General features: G+C 35.5%; 2 protein-coding genes across 3 annotated transcripts; one reads left to right on the forward strand and one right to left on the reverse strand.

Annotated features, from left to right (window-relative positions):
• Window positions 1-215: 215 nt before the first annotated feature.
• On the forward strand, window positions 216-20,457 carry LOC147539919 (Leucine-rich repeat family protein). 2 transcript variants are annotated; one of them, XR_015226197.1, is made up of 17 exons: window positions 301-744; window positions 1,821-2,109; window positions 2,187-2,327; window positions 2,465-2,672; window positions 2,834-2,980; window positions 3,291-3,365; window positions 4,250-4,321; window positions 4,557-4,628; window positions 5,226-5,294; window positions 5,486-5,557; window positions 6,320-6,391; window positions 6,783-6,854; window positions 7,327-7,470; window positions 8,023-8,094; window positions 8,229-8,375; window positions 8,659-8,995; window positions 20,315-20,457. XR_015226197.1 is itself a non-coding variant. In XM_086644261.1 (16 exons), exons 2-16 carry the CDS (start codon window positions 1,915-1,917, stop codon window positions 8,841-8,843), a joined length of 1,743 nt encoding a protein of 580 aa, XP_086500387.1. In that variant the 5' UTR covers window positions 216-744; window positions 1,821-1,914; the 3' UTR covers window positions 8,844-9,129. The 2 variants fall into 2 exon arrangements, 1 of the variants encoding a protein (XP_086500387.1); XM_086644261.1 differs by lacking the exon at window positions 20,315-20,457 and having other exon boundaries at window positions 216-744; window positions 8,659-9,129.
• On the reverse strand, window positions 12,536-19,590 carry LOC147539920 (protein TOPLESS-like). The gene is made up of 25 exons (XM_086643319.1): window positions 19,474-19,590; window positions 19,145-19,215; window positions 18,862-19,041; window positions 18,658-18,771; window positions 18,273-18,395; window positions 18,085-18,124; window positions 17,851-17,923; window positions 17,621-17,727; window positions 17,350-17,488; window positions 17,153-17,262; window positions 16,986-17,055; window positions 16,829-16,899; window positions 16,659-16,754; window positions 16,476-16,571; window positions 16,263-16,390; window positions 15,590-15,824; window positions 15,343-15,489; window positions 15,036-15,191; window positions 14,752-14,859; window positions 14,485-14,664; window positions 14,278-14,400; window positions 14,084-14,182; window positions 13,804-13,986; window positions 13,355-13,527; window positions 12,536-12,895 (listed from the first exon to the last, which is right to left on the reverse strand). The coding sequence occupies exons 2-25, from the start codon at window positions 19,213-19,215 to the stop codon at window positions 12,694-12,696; spliced, it is 3,024 nt and encodes a 1,007-aa protein (XP_086499445.1). The 5' UTR covers window positions 19,474-19,590; the 3' UTR covers window positions 12,536-12,693.
• Window positions 20,458-22,695: the final 2,238 nt, after the last annotated feature.

Here is a 22,695-nt window from a genome sequence, read left to right on the forward strand (position 1 = left end):
AACTTTTGTAGTACTAGTGATTGTGATTTGAATGAAATATTATAATTGGACATGTTCATCTATTTGTTTTTCCAAAATATCTTACCACAAACAATTTGTTTAGTTTCTTGAATCAGACTCCCAACGATTAAATTCCTCTCTTTGAAATAAATAATCATCATCTAGATCACATGTCTCTCTACCTATTTATGTGACTCTCTCTTTTATCGCATATTAACCGAAAAAAATAGTAGAAACCAAGTGAGAAAATAAATTTCATGGAAGTTAGTTCATTTCCAGAAGTTCCATGAAAATGATTATGGGAGAAAAAAATTGTATTACTATATCACAATTTTGAGTTAGTCGTAAGCAAGAAAATCTCATATAGTAGTATTATACTCGCTTTATATATGAGTAATGACTCTCCCCCTATCACCTACTAAAGTAAGTTCAAGAAAAGAGATACGAATGAGATATTGGATGGATGGAGAAAACAAAGAAAAAGCATCTGTTACGGGACCCACACTTTCCCTTCCTTATCCCATTACTCCGAACCAAATTTATCCGAACCTCTTTCACTTACTCTTTAAAACACGTGTACATATCAACTGCTTCGGACTTTGGTTCGGTTTTTCCACTTGCCTTCAAGTTCCATGATTTTTTTCCCTCTTGCTTCTTCCTCACTTCTCTCTCTAGTCTTTCAAGCTTCTCTCTGATGATCCTCACGATCGCTTCCATCTCCTTCAATCCCTAGATTATGAAAAAGTGAGTAAACCTATAATCGATCATCTTCATTTACGTTAAGATGAGGATTGATCATGAACTTCTTGTGAGCTCTCTGTTGTTTCTTTGTTCCTTTTGATTTTTTAGGGCTCAAAGTTTCATGATCATCGCATACTTGTTTTTTTTTTTCTCGTTTGATTATTTTACCTTTTTAGCGATTTTTTGTTTTACTTCTAATCGCTTGAAAATGATTTTCCAGTTGTTCTTTGCCGTATTCTCTTGTTCATGTTAGCTGCTGATTTTTTTTTTTTCCTCTGGTTGATCCACTTGCTTGTTTTGGAAGATAACATGGAAACATAATTTTTTTGCTTTTCATTTTACTACTGAGTGGATTTCGTCACGAAATTATGAAATTTGTTGAGCTAACTTCAATTAATTAAAGTTTAAGTTATTGAGAAATTATGCATAGTTATAATGAAAACTTGGTAGATTAAATTATACTTCTTAATAATTAATTAATTAATCAAGAGTAAAATGACTGAGCTTTAAGTGATATGTATCTATTTCTAACTTCCGAGATAAAAAGGTGTGATTTTGAAGTTTTCCAGAAAGATAATATAGAATCGAAGGAGGAAAGTATTTTTGTGGCTTAAACAAATTTTTGGACCTTGTAAACAGATTTTGATGAAACCTTCAAGGTAAGAAATGGATTCATAATTTGTCTCTATTGGAGACCATAACTTGTGTCATTAGTTAAGACAGAATTGTGTCATTGATTATAATTGAAGTGAAGTCTTGAGTTTACTATATACCTTTCTTTACTACATTTCGAAGTTATAATGTTTGTAATCTTGTACCCGAGCTGCTATATATACCGGATTATCCTTCTTAATGCTTGGAAGGAAGTAGACATGGATTTCCATCTTCCATTAGCGTGAAACGAGTTTATTCGGGTCGTTAGGATATCCAAGACTGCAGTTTGATTTATATTCTGACTTCTGAGATGCTCATGGAGATTTTCATATGCACTTTAAATGTCAACTTGCATCCACTATAGTAAGTGTCAGTGTCCTTTTTTTTCATTGGCTTACTGCCTCTTAACTCTTTTCATTTTATAGGACGAATTGAAATGGAAGACATATTTGGGGGATAAGCTGTTTTTATAATCTCTATTATCGTTCTTTAAATTTTATACTGTGAGTTCTGAACTCGATGGGAGGGGCTTGTTCAAGGAAACGAGGTGTAGTAAATGAAGATGGTTTACAAAGACGATCTTCTGCAAGATATTTCAAAAGCGGCAGTTCAAAATGGCTTAATACTTCATTTTCTCGAATTAGTGTTGACAGTCAACAGGGAAAAGGAAAATACCCATCTCTCTTAGAACTATGTATTCAGAAAATATGCAAGGTAATTATTTTGCTTTGGCACATCATTTATTTCTTTGTCTCGTTCTTTCTGATATTCGAGTTGGGTTTCACTAACAGGACATTGATACTTATGTGGACAATTGTCAAACCTTTAACATGCTTCCAAGGGATATCAGTCAGCAGGTCTTCAATGAATTGGTGAATTCCCATAGTCTGACTGATGTTTCTCTCGAAGCATTCCGGAATTGTGATCTCCAGGTATTGTTTCTGTACATGATTTAAAAGTCAAGGGCATGTTTTACAAGCTACTATTATGGTGCAGGACATCATGTCCAAGGTATATACGGGTAGTGTATAGTTGGCATGTCGATGCTCAAGTGTTCTTTTTGGCGCAGGACGTCATGTTGGGAGATTACCCTGGTGTCCAGGACAGTTGGATGGATGTCATCTGTTCCCAGGGGCCATCTTTGCTATCTGTAGATATATCTGGTTCCGATGTAACAGATTCTGGATTGGATGTCCTTAGAAGTTGCATAAAACTTCAAGAATTAATTTTAAATTATTGCGACCAAATTTCAGATCATGGAATACAGCACATTAGTGGTACTGTATTCTCATTCAATTAGTGGTTATATAAGTGTTCTTTTTTTTTTTTGCTTTCATTTGTTTAAATCCTATTTTTTTTATTCCACATTCTCGTTTGGCTGAGTCGTACCCAGCCACGGTATATTAACAACTGAGAGGATTGGAATTTGTGTTTTCAGGCTTCTCGAACTTGACATCTTTGAGTTTTAAAAGGAACAATGCCATCACTGCTCAAGGAATGAGTGCTTTTGCTGGTTTAGTGAATTTGGTAAATCTGGACTTAGAGCGGTGTCCGGGAATTCATGGTGGGCTTGTTCATCTGACAGGTTTGTCGCATTACTCCCAACTTACAAATTGCAAATTCCCCTTATGCTCTACAAAGCCTCGTGACATGGCAGATTCTGATTTTGTTTCTCCGGATATACATTGACTTGGGAAAGTGCACAATGTAAATACGGGCGCTTTTATGTAGTATAAGATGTTTAAATTAACCTAGTAGACATTGCATCTTTTATCCTTCTTATTTTTCATTTTCTTATCCATGTAATAGATGCTAGCGAAAATTCCCAGTAATGATGGTCTCATTGACCAGCTTTACTGACTAGTGGGTTCTGCACTTCCTTTCTTCTTTGATAGGTTTGAGAAAGCTTGAATCGCTAAATATCAGGTGTTGTAACTGCATAACAGATGAAGACATGCAGCCTCTTTCAGGTATCTGTCATTCTAACTTTGTTTAATCTTCCAGATGATTTGTTATTTAATGTGACATTGTGTCCTGTGCCATGGTTTTAATCAGAGACATCCTCGAAACGAGGCGTGCCTTTTATATTACTAAACCTACTGAGACAGCATGAATTTTTGTTTCTTCACTCTTGTATGTTATTATTGTCCATTTTGTTATGATATCCATGCTGGACTATATCACCAAAGCTTGTTTTCTGTTCTTTGTCTCTCTCCTGGTTATATCCGAGACATTCTTTTTGCACTGTATAGGATCGCTTGTTAATTTTATTTTTTACTTTTTTGTTTTGCTTTCCAGAATATTTTTTTTTTTTTGTCTTTCTCTGTGTACTTTATAGCATAAGAGGTAAAAGTGTTGCCTTCAGTTATTGCTATGGATCCATTTTGCATACTGAAACCATAAATATCTGTTAGCTGCCTTTTCCATTTGCAAATCTGTGTCCAGCACTGCATACTTTTTCCGATACCAATATATGTACCTTTATCGATGTTGCATACGGAGTTGTTTTTTCTTATATTTTTGAACTAGTTTATTATTTGAGGCTCGAACAATTTGTTATTGAGAGTTTAACAATCTTCTAGAAGCTTAATGCTAGTTGTGATAAAGTCATAACATCCTCTGTTTCAGTTGTCAAAGATATTTTTATTTATTTTCGACAGATTATGCTTTGTACAATTTCCTTTGCAACCGCATATATGGATATAACTAGTAAACCATATTTAATTGTTTCAACCCTCAAGCAAATTTTTCTACTACTAGATAATATATTTGAGAATTGAAACACTGTTCAGCTGGGATAAGTGTTACTTTGTTATTATTATCATTGAGGTTGCTGATGTTCAAAAGTTTTTAGGGCTTACAAACTTGAAGGAGTTGCATCTTTCTTGCAACAAGGTTACAGATCTGGGAATTGATTATTTGAAAGGTACTTGTATTTGGATTTCTTTTATGTACCATCTATACTTGGTCTCGGCTTTCCTCCAAATTGTTTTTTCTGCAGTTGAAACTTTAAGTAAATCATTTTGCAGTAGCTTGTAGCCCTTTTTCTGTTGTTTGAAATAAATATTTGCATCTATATTTCGTTGCATTGCTGCCCTCCACAGCTTCTTCTTTAACATGTCAATATCATCTTTTGGTGTTTCAAATTCTGTGCATGACAGGATTGTATAAACTTATTCTGTTGAACATTGAGGGGTGCCTCGTTACTGGAGCCTGTTTGGGGTCTATGTCAGGTTCAAATTCTTCTCGTTGCTTTCTTTGTTGTGTTGTCATCCACTTGGTTATATAGTATCAGTGTAGTTCATGCAGAGGCTGTAATATAAATGTGTTAGTTGTCACTCATACCCCATGTTTTTCCTTTTTACAACCCATTTTTTAAAAACTACTCTCAAAGGGTGTCACATGAAGATGATAATAGAGCCGACTTCCAGCTAATATCACCGTCACTAATAATTGTAATACATCAAACATCTGTGTGCCACATTGTTGCTTATCATTAACCAATTTTTACGTAGTATGTAGTCCGCATAACTTTGGCGAAAGAGCGAATATTTGTCGCTGACTAATTATTATGGCCTTGAAGTTACGTTAAATGGTTGCCCCCCAAATAGACAAAATCGAACATAACTTGGACTATGAATGTTCACGGCATATTAAGCACCGCTTGTAAGTCTTAAATATTGGGTGTTCCGTATGAACCTCACATAGAATTAGAAGATCAACCTACCATCATGGGCTTGGGTTTTCATAAATCCTTGTCTTCGTATATGCGATTTAAAATTTGTACCAATTATTTCTTATTTTTGTAATTAGTTTCTTTGTTTGTACAGCTCTTCCCCTATCGTATTTAAATCTCAACAGATGTGGTATTTCTGATGTTGGATGCGAGAAGTTTTCTGGTGAGTAACATTCATACTTCAGTGGCCAGAGTGTGACTATCATATAGGGTGCATGTAATAATGAAACACAATCCCTTTGAGCAAAATGCACTTTAACGTAATTTATTTCATAGTGCAAATGTAATCTTTGAATCTCATCTTCTATGGACCTTTATGATTTTATCACATCACTTCTTTCATTTGTTGTGCAGAGCTTCAGAATTTGAAGGTGTTGAATTTGGGGTTCAATAATGTTACAAATGCATGTTTGTCGAGCCTTAGAGGTAACTCTCTACGTCTGTCAATAAATTTGTAGTCCGCTTCTTCTACTTCTAGGGTGCTTGTATCATGTCTTCGTGAGTAATAATATTGGTGGAGTGTTTAATAAGTTTTGATAAGTGGGAAACAGGGAAAAATATACCAGGTAATCTTTTAGGGATAAATCGCCTATTATACTACACAAACTCCATCTGCTATGGTTCATGAAGAAGCCTACAATAACCTTTGCTTGTGAGTTGGGACATAAAGCAGACTCTTGGATACATCTTTGAGAATAGGTTTCCAGAGTGTAACTGACTTCACTAGGTCGTGATATTCACCTTTGTTTTGTTTTTCGGGTATTAGTTCTCATGGCTAACAACGAACGAAAAGCAAATAGGAAGTCTCTTGGTCCACAATTCTAAACTTGGTTTTAGAATCAATTTACAGCTAAACGATATTTAAGCTGCACTTTCTGTCTGACTGCATGGACTTGCTTAATTCCTTGAACCTTGATTACCTCTAGGCAGATATAAAGATAAAGAACTTACTTGAGCATGATGTTTCAACAAAGAAAAATTTACTCGAGCATGTATGAGATCTGTGTAGTTTTTGGTTCTTGAAAATCTTGTTCTGATTTTTGGGCATTCTGAAATGTTGATATTTATGAAAATAATTTAACGATCTGGTCTTCTGTAGATAATAGTTTGGCTTTAGGGCATACTGTAGATCAATGCAACCCAGATGTTCAAATTGTAACCAAATATATTTGTTTTGTTCTTTTGAAGGTTTGACAAAGTTGGAAAGCTTGAACTTGGATTCATGTAGGATTGGTGATGAAGGCCTTTTGAATTTGGCAGGTAGCTTTTTAAGACTCTTTTTTGTTAATCCTGTTTTCACTGTTTCACATGTTGCTCTCCTTTTACCGAAGTTGGGTTTAGATTTCTTATTCTGTGCAAGGGGAAGTGGGGAGCTGAGGAAAATTTAGTTTTCCACCTCTTAAACCACTTGAGAGCTTGATCAGTAGGTGACGACATTGCCTTTGTTTGAAACATTTTCAGCAACTTGCTACTTCTTATCATGGTTATCGATTGACAAATGTGAAGTTATGTTGTGGAAGACAACTGCACAGTGATTTGAAGATAGACGTCATTATTGTCTTTCGAGATACATCATAAATTGATTACTTTATACTTTTTTGTTCTTTTTCTAATACTAATTTTTGTATATTATTTGGTTCTTGATGGTCAGGCCTCGTGCTTTTGAAAAATTTGGAGTTGTCTGATACGGAAGTTGGAAGCGGTGGGCTAAGGCACATTGCTGGTTAGGTTTCAGCCTTCTTTATCCTGTATATTATAGATATCTTGAACAGAACTTTTGCCTATTGCTATGCTGTGTCTGTATTGAGAGTTGAAATTATACTCTGATAGTCTATACTTAAGTACTATTATAAAAACAGTTTTGTCTGAACTTAAACGGAGTAAATTGTAAGCATGGTTATTTGTATTTGCATTTCCACCCATCTTTTCGATCGTAATTATGTTATAGTTCTTAAGAATAGAGGCTAATGCACAGGTTGCAACTTTTATTATTCCGTACAAGGTTGTAAATGTTCCAGCTTCTACTTTGGTTTTCTATAATTAATTTTGTTTAGTTTTATGTGTGTGTGTGTGTATGTGTATGTGTATGTATATATATAAACTGAGATGCATTTCCAATTGTAGTTGGGTTTTCTTTTGGTGTGATATATTTTATACTTTGGGGTTCAAACTATTTATTTACCTTGCTTGTGTAGGTTTGGCCAATCTCCAGAGTTTGAATCTGTCATTCACATCCGTTAGTGACAATGGCTTAAGAAAACTGTCTGGATTGACCTCACTTAAATCTCTTAATCTGGATGTTCGCCTAATTACTGATATTGGACTCTCAGCTCTTACAGGCAAGTTTTTCTAATTTCTAAATGTAAATGGCATCTGTCTTCAACCGAACGCTCTATAATTGTCATGTGTTGAAGCAGGAGATCTTTTCCTAGTTTATCATCATTCCACCAAGGTGTTTAAATCAGTGTGGTTTGTCGTAATTTCTTCATATTCGGAGAGTTTTTAAGGTACCTTGTATCTGATGGTTATGCTGTAGAAGTGAACCAGGAAAAGCTAAATGTGGAATAGGAGTCGTTCAGTATTTGGTTGTACTAGCCATAACATGCGCCCTTTCGGCCGTGTTGTCGGAGTTCAAGGAGCATATTAGATAGTTATATCATATCGTTATGTGCCCTGGCCATATCAAAGCATTACATGGTTTTATTGGAAATCCAATTATACCCTGGTTAGATATAAATCTACATGGCTTCATAAAAACTACCGTATTTTACGTTTCACACTATGCTCTGGTTGTATCGAAACATAACCAGGTTTTATCGCAACCTTGTGTCTTTGTTACACGAAACTACTACATGTTTTATCAAAACTACCTGGCTTGATCGATTATGCAGGTATCACTGGATTGACTCATCTGGATCTCTTTGGTGCTCGCATCACGGACATTGGAACGAAGTGGTTGCTATGTATGATTTCTTTACTTTTTATTTATTGTTATTATCTTTATAATTATTATCATGTTACTACATTACATGTGTTTGAAATTTGGAGATCCGATTGAGAGCATCAACATTAGGTTTTACATTTTTATGCTTTGCAGACTTCAAGCAGTTGCGATCTCTAGAGATATGTGGTGGAGGAATAACAGATGCTGGAGTGAAGAATATTAAGGATCTTGTTTCCCTCACTCTCTTAAATCTATCACAAAATGCCCACCTTACTGATAAATCCTTGGAACTGATTTCTGGTATGTTGACCCTCTAAACAAGTCAGATCTTTCTTTTTGGATGCACACTGACCCTAACTAGTAATTTGACTAGAGAATAATTAAACATTGAAATCCGATAGAGGTTGTTACATTATGCTTGTCTAATCAAATTATACCTAATTTTGTGGTTATGGTTCTGCATAACACCCTAAACGAACCCGAGGGGAACCAGAACCATCTTCGTAATTGACTGTATACCTTGTTAATTTATCAACATGGTTATGCACCTGAGACTTGTAAATTTCGTTCGATGGATACACAGGTTTGACTGCCTTGGTCTCCTTGAACGTTTCAAATTCGCGAGTAACAAACGCCGGACTACAACATCTAAAGCCTTTGAAGAACCTGAGATCACTATCGCTTGAATCGTGCAAGGTTACAGCAATTGAAATTAGGAAGCTACAGGCCACTGATCTCCCTAATCTGGTAAACTTCCGACCTGAGTAAAATTCCTGAACTATTTAAGCAAATCTGAAGATTAGGGATCGACAATGTACATAATTTAGCTTATCGTATTTGCTTTAATTAATAAGAAGGAAGTAGTCATGGTCTATGAAACTATTAAATGTAAATAATGGAGATTTGGGATTATATCAAGTGTAAATATGGACAAGGAAGAAAGAGATGATTTCCTGTCTTGGGAGGGTTCTTCTATCTTTATTGAGAAGGAACTCTGCAAAGAATTGTAGATATGAATGGTTTCTAAGAGCTTAATCAATTGGCAGATGTTTCTGTTTGTTCTCCTTTTATCTCTATGATTCAGATTTCAGATGGTAGAGGTTGTTACTTGTGTTTTTTGACTTGCAATATCGAATGGATGAAGATAAGGTAAGAAACTTTTAGATGACATGGATGCTTGTGTAGATAGGTTACTGTCTGTGTACGAAAAATTGGATTTACTCTCTAGTTTTACCTATACTTATTCTTCTACACATCAAACAACTGCTGCAGTAGAAGTCTTACCACCCGTTTTTTGCACCCGAAATGCTCCGCACTTCAATGTTCCTGCCAACAAAGGAGAGTGGTTAACGAGTAGTTCCCAAGTTTTGGAGAAGTAAATTATTGGGCGGGTGGGATGTTGGGGAAGCCCAAGTTCTGGAGAGGTGGACTATCGGGTGGGTGGGATGTTGGGGAAGTTTTTAATCTCTCCGACCAGGAATGGGCGGTGGGTGCGAGATGAACTTGGTTTCAGAAAGTAAGTTCATCAAGTCGAATAGAAATGGTGAGTGTACACCGAATTCCCATATACCAGACCTCAGCAGTCTGCTCTTGGCCTCTATAGGCAGCCTCCAGTAACTGCTTTCACTACCTGGTTCGCACCTATCTCGGTCATTGAGGTTTCAAACCTGAAAGACTCGATTAAATCCGAGTTTTGTACAGGTGGTAGTGGTGCAGCGGAGGTGTTGAAGTGGTTGTAATGATCGTTGAGTGGTGGCAGAGTGGTGGTAGAGTGGTTGTCGTGACGGATGTGGAGGAGCGATGGTGGTGAAGTGGTTGTGATGGTGGTGAATGTTATTTTTTATTTTTTAAAATAGGTGGTGTTGATAGTGACAAAAGAGCCAAATATGTTTCTTTACAACTTAGTTTTTTTAGAAGTAATTTATACGAAAGTCACGAAATCATGGTTTCAGCATTTAGGAAAAAAATTTCTTTTTTTCGCTAAAAAAGAAGCTATTGTTATAGGATGGTGCGGATCAGCTTTCCGGGCTGCTAGTGATACTGTCCACTTTGGCATACCTGGACCTCACGGCCTCACTAGGGAAGGGTGTTTAACCTCTTAAGAGGAGCACTAAACACCTGTCTCCCACCAATGTGGAATTGCTTTACAACACACTCCTAAGACCACATCATAGTAGAGCGAATCGTGGTGATAAGTCTAAAAATCTGAAAACTAAACCCAACTAAATAGGTCTAAAAAATCAGAATGAGAATGCTAAATAGGTAGAGATTCTTTTCATAAAAAGAAAGGTAGAGACTCACGTTAAAAATCTGAAAATTAAACACAACTAAGAACTTTTTTTTTTTTGAATTGTTCAGCGTACCTCGAACTCTTGACCTCTAGGATGGAAGACATTACCTCTTACCACTCCAACCAAGAGTTGTTGGCCACAACTAAGAACTTATTCACTCCATAAACACTTCTAATCCACAACCCAATAGAAAATTAACCAAACCCTAAAACATTGAAATAGTCTTCTTCATAAAAATCTAGGGTTTTGTTAATTAGACTCACGTTAAAAATGAAGTCGCGTCTCGTTTGAGGGTGGAGATAACTTTGACGAGAGGGCTAGATAACGCCGAAGAGAAGCGATACAACTCCGATGAGAGCGAAAGAGTGAGCGGAAAATTCTCGTTGAAAACCCTAGAGAGAGAAACCTTTTTCTGATTTGGAATATTTGGTTGATAAAAAATCAATCTGGACGGTTGGTTTTTTAATGGCTGAGATTTACGGGTCAACCTTTCAACTATGTCCACGTCAGTTAGATGACTGGACATGGCGTCGGGCATGTCATCTAACATGTTAATGTAGCAATTTCATTAAGTGAATGCTTTCCGTACTTCAGCATTCACCGAATTATACAACTACGTGTCAACTTCCGCAAACATGTGTGTAAATCTTGCATATACATGACTTGTGCAAGTTTCACATCCAAACGATTGATCGATCTTCTATAGAGATGAACTTTTGGCCTGTGGAGTTTTGTAATATACAAGTAAAATTCATGGGTCTCACAGGAATCAAGATCGGCAAAAGTAAAACGAACTTTTGGCCTGATTTTACGGTATATACAAAGAAGCAGAAGAAGTCCGAAGAAACAAATATATGGCAGAAGATAACAACAAGTTTAGTGGCAGTGGTTGAACTGACTTTCTTGGTGAGACTGAATATAAAGTTACATGGTTTTAAAACTAAAAACAAAAGACTATTGTATTATCATCCGCAGACACAATATATTTTTGAGAAATCGATTACAATCTACATTAGTCGTTACAAGGCACTGATACATCATGACGATGTGAGAGCACAATAATTGTGTAATTTAAACCATAATAAAAGAGGTTTAAAGTCCGGCAAAATGAAAGAGGCATAAAACCCGAAAATTTATTATATTATTTACTCTACATATTGACTAAATTACATGGGATATATTTTTATGGCAAAATATATTGCAATAACTAATGCAACATACAAGTCAGTATGGGTAAGAAAATTGTGGAAGACTTGATTTTACAAAAATCCTACAACTATTTATTGTGACAATATGTTGGCAATAGCAAATTCGATGTTTCATAACCACACGAAGCATATTGAGCTTCGACACCACTTCATCCGTAATTTAGTAGAAGAGGAAAATTCAACATCAGTTTGTCGAACAACGTTTAGCAATTGGCAGATATCTTCACTCTAATGAAAATGTTTCATCAATTCAAGAAATCAATAATGAAAATTACAAATAAAGGAGTGTCGAACATCTAATTTCCTAAATATCTACCAATAAATTTCTAAGAAATGTCTACATTATACCTCTTACTATTTTGGGTTGGAATGTTCAAAGAGATAAATCTAGAGAGTGTGGTAATTGCTTTGTAAATTTCAGACAAGAAAATATCTAGATCTTCCTAGTTAGCTAGAGACTCTAGTATAAATAAAAGTGATCCTAATATGCTTTGATCATAAAAAAAATCAGAAAAATTAAGCAAGTTAATCAATAAAATTGTTTATAAGAGCATTTCTAGCAGTTGAAATGATTCACCAACGTTGTCGAAATAACTCCAAGTCACTCAATTCACATGTTAAAAGTCACGAAGAATCTGAAATAAATAAGCCGGATAGGTTTCTGAGAATAGTCTCACATGAGAGAATGTGTAACTAGCAACCAAGAATATAAAGTATAGGTCCTCTCCACTCATTGCCAATTGGTTTTGAGTTGGATGACCACAAACTTAACATGGTATCAGAGCTAGGCCCACACGTGATAGGCTTAAAAGCTGCACGTACTCCACGTCACTCGTAAAGAAAAAACACACGTGTTAGGCTCAAAAAACGTCACACGTGAGAGGGCGTGTGAGAATAGTCTCACATGAGAGAATGGGTAACTAGCAACCAAAAATATTAATAATCTCTTAATAGAGAAAAAAACCCACAATACTAAAAATATTAATAATCTCTAATCATAAATAGGAATTCGAATACAAAGTTTATTTTCAATGACTGTCTGGTGATGTTTCAAAATTACTAACAAATGTTAACTCTGTGCAAAGAGAGAGAGAGCAAATGAAAAACATAAGTAATTCTTTACTTATCAAAGATGGCGAACGGATCGTTATATTTTGCAGGCATTGGAAATTGTTCACCAGATTCCGTGAGACCCCATTTCACATGAGGACTGAGAGACTCTACTACATGGACAGTACCATCTGTTAGCCCCACCGCAAACTGGAACGGCTTTGAGGGATGAGCAGCAATGCTAATAGGGTACACTTTATAACCGCATGACCTAACCAAGAATATCATAAAACAATTCAATATATTATCCTAACTTTCGTACTCAACTTTCGTTTATAACGAGACTAGTTGGTGAATTATTTGTCTTCTAGTAAAGGCACATATTCGCTCAACAAACGTGGGTGTTGGCGCATTTTTGTTGATTTTAAGAAGGGCTGGTTATTACTGACACGACATGATTTGATTCCTTATCTGCATGCTTCTGATAGCGACTATACATCTATTATGAGTTTATTACATTTACGTCTAGGGAGAGATTCTGACTTACCAACGTTAAAACATTCATTACGAAGTCTTCTGTTTTAGGACTACATATTTTTTATGATTTGACGTGATGCCGCCTAAGATCTTATCCTAGTACTTTATTGGGACAGTTACTTCGTTTAGCATTGGGGTTTAACCTATGTTGTTTAGGGTTTAGAATTTACGGAAGCAATGAGCAAATTCATACCTTATGTTTGGTGGAAAATAGGCAGATGGGTGAATCGTAATAAGTAAATCCAGCTTGTAGTCATCAATTTTAAATACACCCACTTTTCCATCCAAAAAGCTGACATATGCATGGGCGTCGTCGCATGATAATGTTGCATCAGTAATTGGTGCAGTAGATTCACTTATTAACCACTGCAAAACCAAGAAAATATAAATAGTCGAAAGATGGACAAGGTACTAAGATGGTGTTCATTTTTATTCTTTGAATCTGACTCATCTGAATCCGAACTGTTTCAGTCTGCTTAGATTACGTCTATCAAGGCTAAAACTTAAGCCTAAATCAGTCATGCGAAATGAGTCAGATTCACGAGTCAGACAAAAAAAATAATCTTTGAAACTAACCTAAGTCAACCATTTAGACGAGTCAGGATTTACATGTTCAAGATGAAGATAAGTAGATAAATATACCTGGCTTAAACAAACTAATTGTTTCACTGCATATATCGCGATTTGAGTTTGGTGCACAACAAGAAAGTTACTCTTATTTGTCATCATCTGTAGGCGCGTATCACATACAGGTTTGTTCCCGATGGGACATTCCAAAAATGTATGGGCCTCTTCCACCATAGTAACCCAATTCCTCAAACAAATCTAGATCAAATAAAATTAGTAATTTTATCTTTTCCAATGTGTAAATCTCAGTGAGTTAATTACTAGTAAACTTTTCATTTTTAATGTAAGTACAAACCTGAGCATTTTCATCGGCGATAACTAATTTATAATGTTCTTCACAGAAGGCTAACCCAGTGATTCTCCCGATATTGTGCCCTTCAATAATACTTTCGGTCTGCATAAATCAGAACATTACTCGGTTTCGAAGTGTATATATATATATCCATAACTGTGCAGTATACATTTGTGTATATATACAAGTACGCGTACCTTGCCATCATAAACACAAAATATCAAAATAGTTGCATCCTCCATGCCGATAATACATTTTTGATTATTCAAGAACATAATACAAGTGACCCTTGGTGGTTGACGGATTCTTGTATACAGTCTCTGTGATTGGCAAGTAAAATTATTGAACAAGTATAATTTATAGAAGTTGGCGTAGTCGTCAATACAAAGTTATTCAAAACTTACCTTATATTCGTCCGAGATTAAAGTGAACGTAGAAAGACTCCTCCCAGTTGATGCGACTATCCAAGTTTCATCATTCGAAATTGAGAAGTAAGTTACCCTTTCTTCAGGAATAGTACCATAAACGTCGTTTCTCATCGTATTATGTGGTTGAGATACCGTAGGAGAAAAACGGGCTGTCGCCTATACATGATGAATCTTTTTTGTTAACTTACAGGCTCGTTTCCAACTTTTATAGGTAAAAAGTGAAAAAGAAAGAAAAAAAAATACATTGCCACTAGGATTCTCATCATTTTTGTCCCATTTCCATAGCAAAAGGATTTCAGCTGCTGCTGCCACAATTCCATTGCCCTTTCTAGTATATGCCAACTTTGATATCTGCAAGAAGTTATCAGAAAAACTTGTGAGATATACCTTTGTCATGTTATTGTCTCTTTTTCTTAGTTTGCATCTTACATGGGCATAGCCGCATAGCATGTAGTCGAAACTATCGGAGAACAATATGATGTGATAACTTATAAGACAAGTAACAAGATCAAGTAAGAGATTCCAACCTTGGGAAGTTTGAGGGATATAGAGAGTTTCAATGATCGACAATGAGTCGGATCTCTAATCGTACTAATCTTCATGGGTTCGCTCTCTAATGCAGCTCCACTCTTTAAAGCTGCTTCCCTCTTTAATGCTGCTTCTACCTCCTCAATTTTGAAACCCTTTTAAAAAATTCAAATGTTACTTAGACATCAACTGAATATGACAATTTTCATTTTTTATTGGAAGTCTCTGAAAAAGTAATGAGAATAACATGAATCTAAGCAATTGCATCCAAGTACAAAAAAAATCGGAAAAAGTCGAAAGACGGACCATTATTGAACTTCTAGCCACATTGGGATTTCTTTGATTATCTAACACCCGGAGACCATCAATAGTTGCTAAGATTTTAATTCCATTATCAAGAGAAGATACAGCTAACAAATTCCCATTCTTATTGAAACGAATACAGGGACTTTCCTGAAAATCGTGAAAAAAAAAGAAAGAAAAAAAACTCAATCAGCAATGGAATATTTTCTAACAGTTACAACAATTTAATAATGCCACACTTTTAGCTTACTGGTAGGTCTCCATCAGCGTCGACCGTGGTCAACATTTTGTTGTTGTTAATGTTCCAGAATTTTATCACTCGCTCATCACCAACAGCCAAATATTGATTCCTTGTTATATCGATGTGGAATACGTTTAACCCAGTGTTTTCGAATCCTCGATAACTCCTCTTTGGTGTTCGGTTATGTTCATCCCACTCAACAATGTAGGCACCCCCATATGCACTATTCCCACTCAGAAATAGCCTAAAATTGTTCAAAGACAAAGTTAGAATGAAAGAGAAATGTCGGAAGTAAAATAATAGACTAGGAAAGGAGATTTAACAAAAACTAAACTTGGAGATGTGCGGGCTAGATGCCCTTACAGAGCTCCTTGAACACACTTTACTTTCACAAGCTTTCTTTTACTTCTTGGTTTATGATTTGGATAGTTTCTTATATCTTGTTCTTTTTTACCAACAACTTCATGTTCATACTTATACAGTGACTCTATAGACCATTAACTATGACTCTTTAGATTAGTAACTTACGACTCTCTAAATTATCACATAATAACTAATAATTCTAATAACTCCTTACTCTCCAAGTTCTCCATGATTCCAATCCATAACTATCTATAATTCAAATTAGTATTTCCAACAAGAAATGATCTAGAATGTAAAAGAAAGGTCTAAAAGATAGAACCTTGAACCATCCTCGGAATGAGAAATTTTTGTAGATCTTCTGCCCGGAGAATCATAAGTTGTTGTGCCATGAATACTGTCATAAAAAAATTCTTGTATCTTTCCTTCGGCTCCACTCGTTAAAATTGACTGAGACGTAGAAAAACAAGATCATTAGACCTATGAAAAAATGATGTTTCCGAAGCTCAATCTTATGAAGTAGTTTATTTCTTACTTGAATATTATTTTTGCATCGAGGAAGGAGAGAATAAACAGGTCCATCACCACCGTCGAAAGTTTGGTGGACAAGTCCAGTTTCGACATTCCACACCTAAAAGTATAACAAAGTATTAGTTCAACTTATATTATGAAAGGGTTACCTTACTTGAAAAAACGAGGTTAATTTGACATCTATTACCTTAATAAGCCAATTATAACTACAGGTTATTAAACATAATTGTTGATGTCGATAAGTGAAGGCTATGTCGTTGACTCCACAAGGATGAGCATCAATCTAAAGACATTATGTTAGAATTGGCGAAAAGAAAAAAGAAAGACCCGAACCAATTTGGAGGATTAGAACTATACCTCTTTGTATTTCAGCACACGATGGCCATTGCAGTGATACATTTGTACTGCGCGGTACGAAAATGCAACTCCTGTTAGAACAAAGTCCATCGTTACTAAATTACACAGAGTTATTTATGGTGAAGGTTTAATTGAACTTAACATTTTGTATACTTACCAAATATTGTACCATCTGGGCTCCATAATATTCGGTTAACCGATAAAACTTTACGCCTTCTTATGTTGTACTGGTTTTCATAGATGTTTTTATTAGAATGTAGTATTACTCAGATATAAAAACATCATATATTTGTTAGTTTCGAACTAGTTATTCAATTAAGATACCTTGAAAGTACATGAATACTTGTGCAGAAACCAAATCTTGAAATCTTGTCGGTAGAGAGTCCTCCTAGATCCAACTTCCCATAATGATATAGATCCGATATCCGTACCAACTAAAGCAACAGGATTATATATTTCGAAGCTATCATATATATCAAGAAAAAGGAAGGAGAAAAGTTCAAGTTCAAAGGAAACAATACCAAGAAGTAAAGTTTCTTGTGTAGGATGGAAATCCATGCTTGTGATACAGGATTGTTCCTTAAGTGTACAAGCAAGAGTCTTTGGTAAATCATCATCTTGACTTTGACCCTCAGTTTCCGATGAAGTAGGAAGATTTACCTATATAAACGTAAATTTTCACGTCAAATTAAATTTAGTACTTACTTCTTAGCATATATTTTAAGTCAGAGTTGATTTTATGCAAGATCAAACTACGTGACCGATAATAACTAACCAAGTCCTAATGTATACCTTATCAGAAGTGCTAGCTTGAGAAGAACTTTCGGAGAAATTGTCAGAATTCAAAGGAAGCACACGATCGTCTGAAAGTTCGAGCCTATTAAGCTTTAGAATTGCATCTGAAGAAGACAACACTTAACTCATTTACTCATAAAATAGATTAGAAATATTGTACATGTATAACTCATTTACTCATAAAATAAAGTGATATTAAGGATGGGTAACTACAAAAAACCAAATACCTGGTTTCAATGACAAATCAAACCATTCTTCTAAACCTGTTAGAACCTGTCCTGATATTGTATTTTCAATTAACTGATCACAAGAAGTTCAAATTTCAATGACGTTAGTACAGTTTACACTAAACCCTAAATCTTAAACCCTAAACGTGTACACGTTATGACGTATGCATGTATATATGTATATATTTATGATTTGAACGGTTTTATGACAAACTAGGCAGTAGGTTTACGTACCTGAAGTTCGTCGTTATCTTGACGAAGACGTCTATTGGAGCTGTCAAACAAGATAACACAATTATGTTTTACTTATTTCGATATATACATACAATAATAAGTTATACAATTAATCAAATTTACGGTGAAGAATAAAACTTAACAATAAATAACGAGGGAGATGAGAAATATATAAAAACAACCATTACCTTTCAGGAAATTTTAGCTTGTCTTTTAATATAGGATTGGTCTTGATCAATGTTTTTAGCACAATTGACAAAGTTATTCTTTCAAATTCCCCATTTCCATACCAAGATAGATCTTCATGTGTCCTAGAAAACCCCAAACCCAACTTTAAAATTACCATCACAAAATCAATAATAGAATTTAAATAAGGTGATATCTTTTTTCTTTCTCAATATCTCAATCTAAATCGTCTACTTCAAATAGACATAAAATTAGTCATTCAGACAAGTCAAACATCACAGTTCAGAGAAGAACAAAAATTCAAAAATCTGACCCTTGTCAATGTAGAACTTCACTCAAATTTCATATATAATTAAGAAAATAAAACTCTAGTAATTTTGACTATACCTGAAATCTTCTAATGTGATTAGCTCGGTCATTTTCATGAACAAATCCTTATTATATGTCTCAAATACCTTCAAATCATGTTTTAGAATAAAACAAGCCTTCTCAACATCTCTCCTAGAAAAAAAAAAAACTTTTTTTTAGTTCACAATAAGTAATGAAAATTCAGAAAAAAAAAAAAAAGACTTTTGAAAATCAAAAGCTTACTTCTCTAATGCCTCAAGATATTTATGCTTTCTAATTTCAAAGAAAATCTTAATGGAAATTCGATTTTCGTCTAGTTTTGTAAAACTAAAAAGATATTTCTCTACTTCATCCAAGTTCCCTTTTTGTACTTCTTCTTCAACATAATTTAGGCTTAAGAAAAGACCTGATTCTTGTCCCATCCTATCCAAACCAAAATGAAATTAAATCAGTAAATAAATAAAAACATACTCCATAAATTAATTAATAATAATTGAAAAATTAGCAGATAATTAATTAAGCTCACATGAGAACAGATTCCTTGTAGTTATGATCATTAAGGAACTCAAGAACCCTAAAGATGAGATCTTTATCCATCTGAAACAAAAAAGATTAAGTGATAATCTTCATCAATCAAACAGAAAACTAAAAAAATCCATGAACATGTAAAAATTGAATCTGAACTAGAATTCTAAAAGATCTTCACCGATCCAACAAGAGATTAAATAGATCAATAATTATAAGAATGAAATTAGATCTCTAGGTTTTGATAATCAAAATCAGTAACATAAACAATCAAATAACTTAAAAAGAACCATAGAAATGAATAATGAAACAGAGGAAAATGAAACTCACAAGAACTTCAAAGGAAGAAGAAATCAACAGAAAATTTGGAGGATCGAAAGATTTTAGAGAGAGAAACTGAAATTAGAGGAATTGAAAGTGAAGAGAAGGAATGCGGTGAGGGACGACGATTACGAGATGAAAGAGTGAAGGTAAAAATATATAGGAGGAGTGTGATAAGGTGGTTTACTTATCGTCTGATAAGTAGGTTAAGTTATGTACATTTTTGAGTTTTTTATGGGCCGAAAATTTAGAAAGATTTTTTGGGGACCAATGTTGTCTTTATAATCTGGCCGTCTATTTCGAGAAGAAAATGACATGACTTTTTCCAAAGATATTAGATAGGGTTTTTACCAAGTTCCTCTAAAGGCGCTATGTCCTTTTACTCTTAGCACACCCCTCTCTTTCCACTCTCTGTGTCTCACACCGAGCAGTCCTAAGTCCGCGGATTGAGACAGTCTGAAATAGACTGTTGAAGAGTGAAGCTTCAACAACCTTGGCTTGGGTTTCCCTAAACTAGATCTAAGGTTTGGGATAAAGAGACAGAGAAAGAAGAAGAAACAATTATTTTTAAGTTTGAAGGTCGCCGGCCGGTTGTCAAAAACTTTGGCCGTCGACGACCTTCACCAAAGAAGATGATGAGGCGGCGAGAGGGATGAAGTAGAGGAAAGAGGTGATGAAATAGAAGAGAGAGGGATGGATGAGGTGGAGATTATGTTTCTAAATTTTTTTTGATTAATTCCATTTTGGTTCCATGGGTAGTCTGGAAAAAGTTCAAAATTTATTGGCCTTTGGAGGTCAAATCGAACTGTGGAACACTTATGAATTAGTCATAAATTGGGATTATATCAAGTGTAAATATGGACAAGGAAGAAAGAGATGATTTCCTGTCTTGGGAGGGTTCTTCTATCTTTATTGAGAAGGAACTCTGCAAAGAATTGTAGATATGAATGGTTTCTAAGAACTTAATCAATTGGCAGATGTTTCTGTTTGTTCTCCTTTTATCTCTATGATTCGGATTTCAGATGGTAGAGGTTGTTACTTGTGTTTTTTGACTTGCAATATCGAATGGATGAAGATAAGGTAAGAAACTTTTAGATGACATGGATGCTTGTGTAGATAGGTTACTGTCTGTGTACGAAAAATTGGATTTACTCTCTAGTTTTACCTATACTTATTCTTCTACACATCAAACAACTGCTGCAGTAGAAGTCTTACCACCCGTTTTTTGCACCCGAAATGCTCCGCACTTCAATGTTCCTGCCAACAAAGGAGAGTGGTTAACGAGTAGTTCCCAAGTTTTGGAGAGGTAGATTATTGGGCGGGTGGGATGTTGGGGAAGCCCAAGTTCTGGAGAGGTGGACTATCGGGCAGGTGGGATGTTGGGGAAGCCCAAGTTCTGGAGAGGTGGACTATCGGGTGGGTGGGATGTTGGGGAAGTTTTTAATCTCTCCGACCAGGAATGGGCGGTGGGTGCGAGATGAACTTGGTTTCAGAAAGTAAATTCATCAAGTGGAATAGAAATGGTGAGTGTACACCGAATTCCCATATACCAGACCTCAGCAGTCTGCTCTTGGCCTCTATAGGCAGCCTCCAGTAACTGCTTTCACTACCTGGTTCGCACCTATCTCGGTCATTGAGGTTTCAAACCTGAAAGACTCGATTAAATCCGAGTTTTGTACAGGTGGTGGTGGTGCAGCGGAGGTGTTGAAGTGGTTGTAATGATCGTTGAGTGGTGGCAGAGTGGTGGTAGAGTGGTTGTTGTGACGGAAGTGGAGGAGCGATGGTTGTGATGGTGGTGAATGTTATTTTTTATTTTTTAAAATAGGTGGTGTTGATAGTGACAAAAGAGCCAAATATGTTTCTTTACAAATTACAACTTAGTTTTTTTAGAAGTAATTTATACGAAAGTCACGAAATCATGGTTTCAGCATTTAGGAAAAAATAATTTCTTTTTTTCGCTAAAAAAGAAGCTATTGTTATAGGATGGTGCGGATCAGCTTTCCGGGCTGCTAGTGATACTGTCCACTTTGGCGCACCTGGACCTCACGGCCTCACTAGGGAAGGGTGCTTAACCTCTTAAGAGGAGCACTAAACACCTGTCTCCCACCAATGTGGAATTGCTTTACAACACACCCCTAAGACCACATCATAGTAGAGCGAATCGTGGTGATAAGTCTAAAAATCTGAAAACTAAACACAACTAAATAGGTCTGAAAAATCAGAATGAGAATGCTAAATAGGTAGAGATTCTTTTCATAAAAAGAAAGGTAGAGACTCACGTTAAAAATCTGAAAATTAAACACAACTAAGAACTTTTTTTTTTTTTGAATTGTTCAGCGTACCTCGAACTCTTGACCTCTAGGATGGAAGACATTACCTCTTACCACTCCAACCAAGAGTTGTTGGCCACAACTAAGAACTTATTCACTCCATAAACACTTCTAATCCACAACCCAATAGAAAATTAACCAAACCCTAAAACATTGAAATAGTCTTCTTCATAAAAATCTAGGGTTTTGTTAATTAGACTCACGTTAAAAATGAAGTCGCGTCTCGTTTGAGGGTGGAGATAACTTTGACGAGAGGGCTAGATAACGCCGACGAGAAGCGATACAACTCCGGTGAGAGCGAAAGAGTGGGCGGAAAATTCTCGTTGAAAACCCCAGAGAGAGAAACCTTTTTCTGATTTGGAATATTTGGTTGATGAAAAATCAATCTGGACGGTTGGTTTTTTGATGGCTGAGATTTACGGGTCAACCTTTCAACTATGTCCACGTCAGTTAGATGACTGGACATGGCGTCGGGCATGTCATCCAACATGTTAATGTAGCAATTTCATTAAGTGAATGCTTTCCGCACTTCAGCATTCACCGAATTATCCGCAAACATGTGTGTAAATCTTGCATATACATGACTTGTGCAAGTTTCACATCCAAACGATTGATCGATCTTCTATAGAGTTGAACTTTTGGCCTGTGGAGTTTTGTAATATACAAGTAAAATTCATGGGTCTCACAGGAATCAAGATCCGCAAAAGTAAAACGAACTTTTGGCCTGATTTTACGGTGAACTGACTTTCTTGGTGAGACTGAATATAAAGTTACATGGTTTTAAAACTAAAAACAAAAGACTATTGTATTATCATCCGTATATTTTTGAGAAATCGATTACAATCTACATTAGTCGTTACAAGGCACTGATACATCATGACGATGTGAGAGCACAATAATT

Source organism: Eschscholzia californica, unplaced genomic scaffold (assembly GCF_041429995.1).
Source record: "Eschscholzia californica isolate CP2 unplaced genomic scaffold, dmEscCali1.0.p SCAF_5, whole genome shotgun sequence".
Classification (NCBI taxonomy): Eukaryota; Viridiplantae; Streptophyta; class Magnoliopsida; order Ranunculales; family Papaveraceae; genus Eschscholzia; species Eschscholzia californica.

Coding starts and splice junctions, on each gene's coding strand:
- LOC147539919 (XM_086644261.1), top strand. CDS start 1,915: ATGGGAGGGGCTTGTTCAAGGAAACGAGGTGTAGTAAATGAAGATGGT. Junction 2,328..2,464: donor TCCGGAATTGTGATCTCCAG/GTATTGTTTCTG, acceptor TTTTTGGCGCAG/GACGTCATGTTGGGAGATTA. Junction 4,322..4,556: donor GGGAATTGATTATTTGAAAG/GTACTTGTATTT, acceptor TGTGCATGACAG/GATTGTATAAACTTATTCTG.
- LOC147539920 (XM_086643319.1), bottom strand. CDS start 19,215: ATGGATAAAGATCTCATCTTTAGGGTTCTTGAGTTCCTTAATGATCAT. Junction 16,391..16,475: donor GATGCAAAAATAATATTCAA/GTAAGAAATAAA, acceptor TCTACGTCTCAG/TCAATTTTAACGAGTGGAGC. Junction 14,665..14,751: donor ATGAGAATCCTAGTGGCAAT/GTATTTTTTTTT, acceptor CATCATGTATAG/GCGACAGCCCGTTTTTCTCC.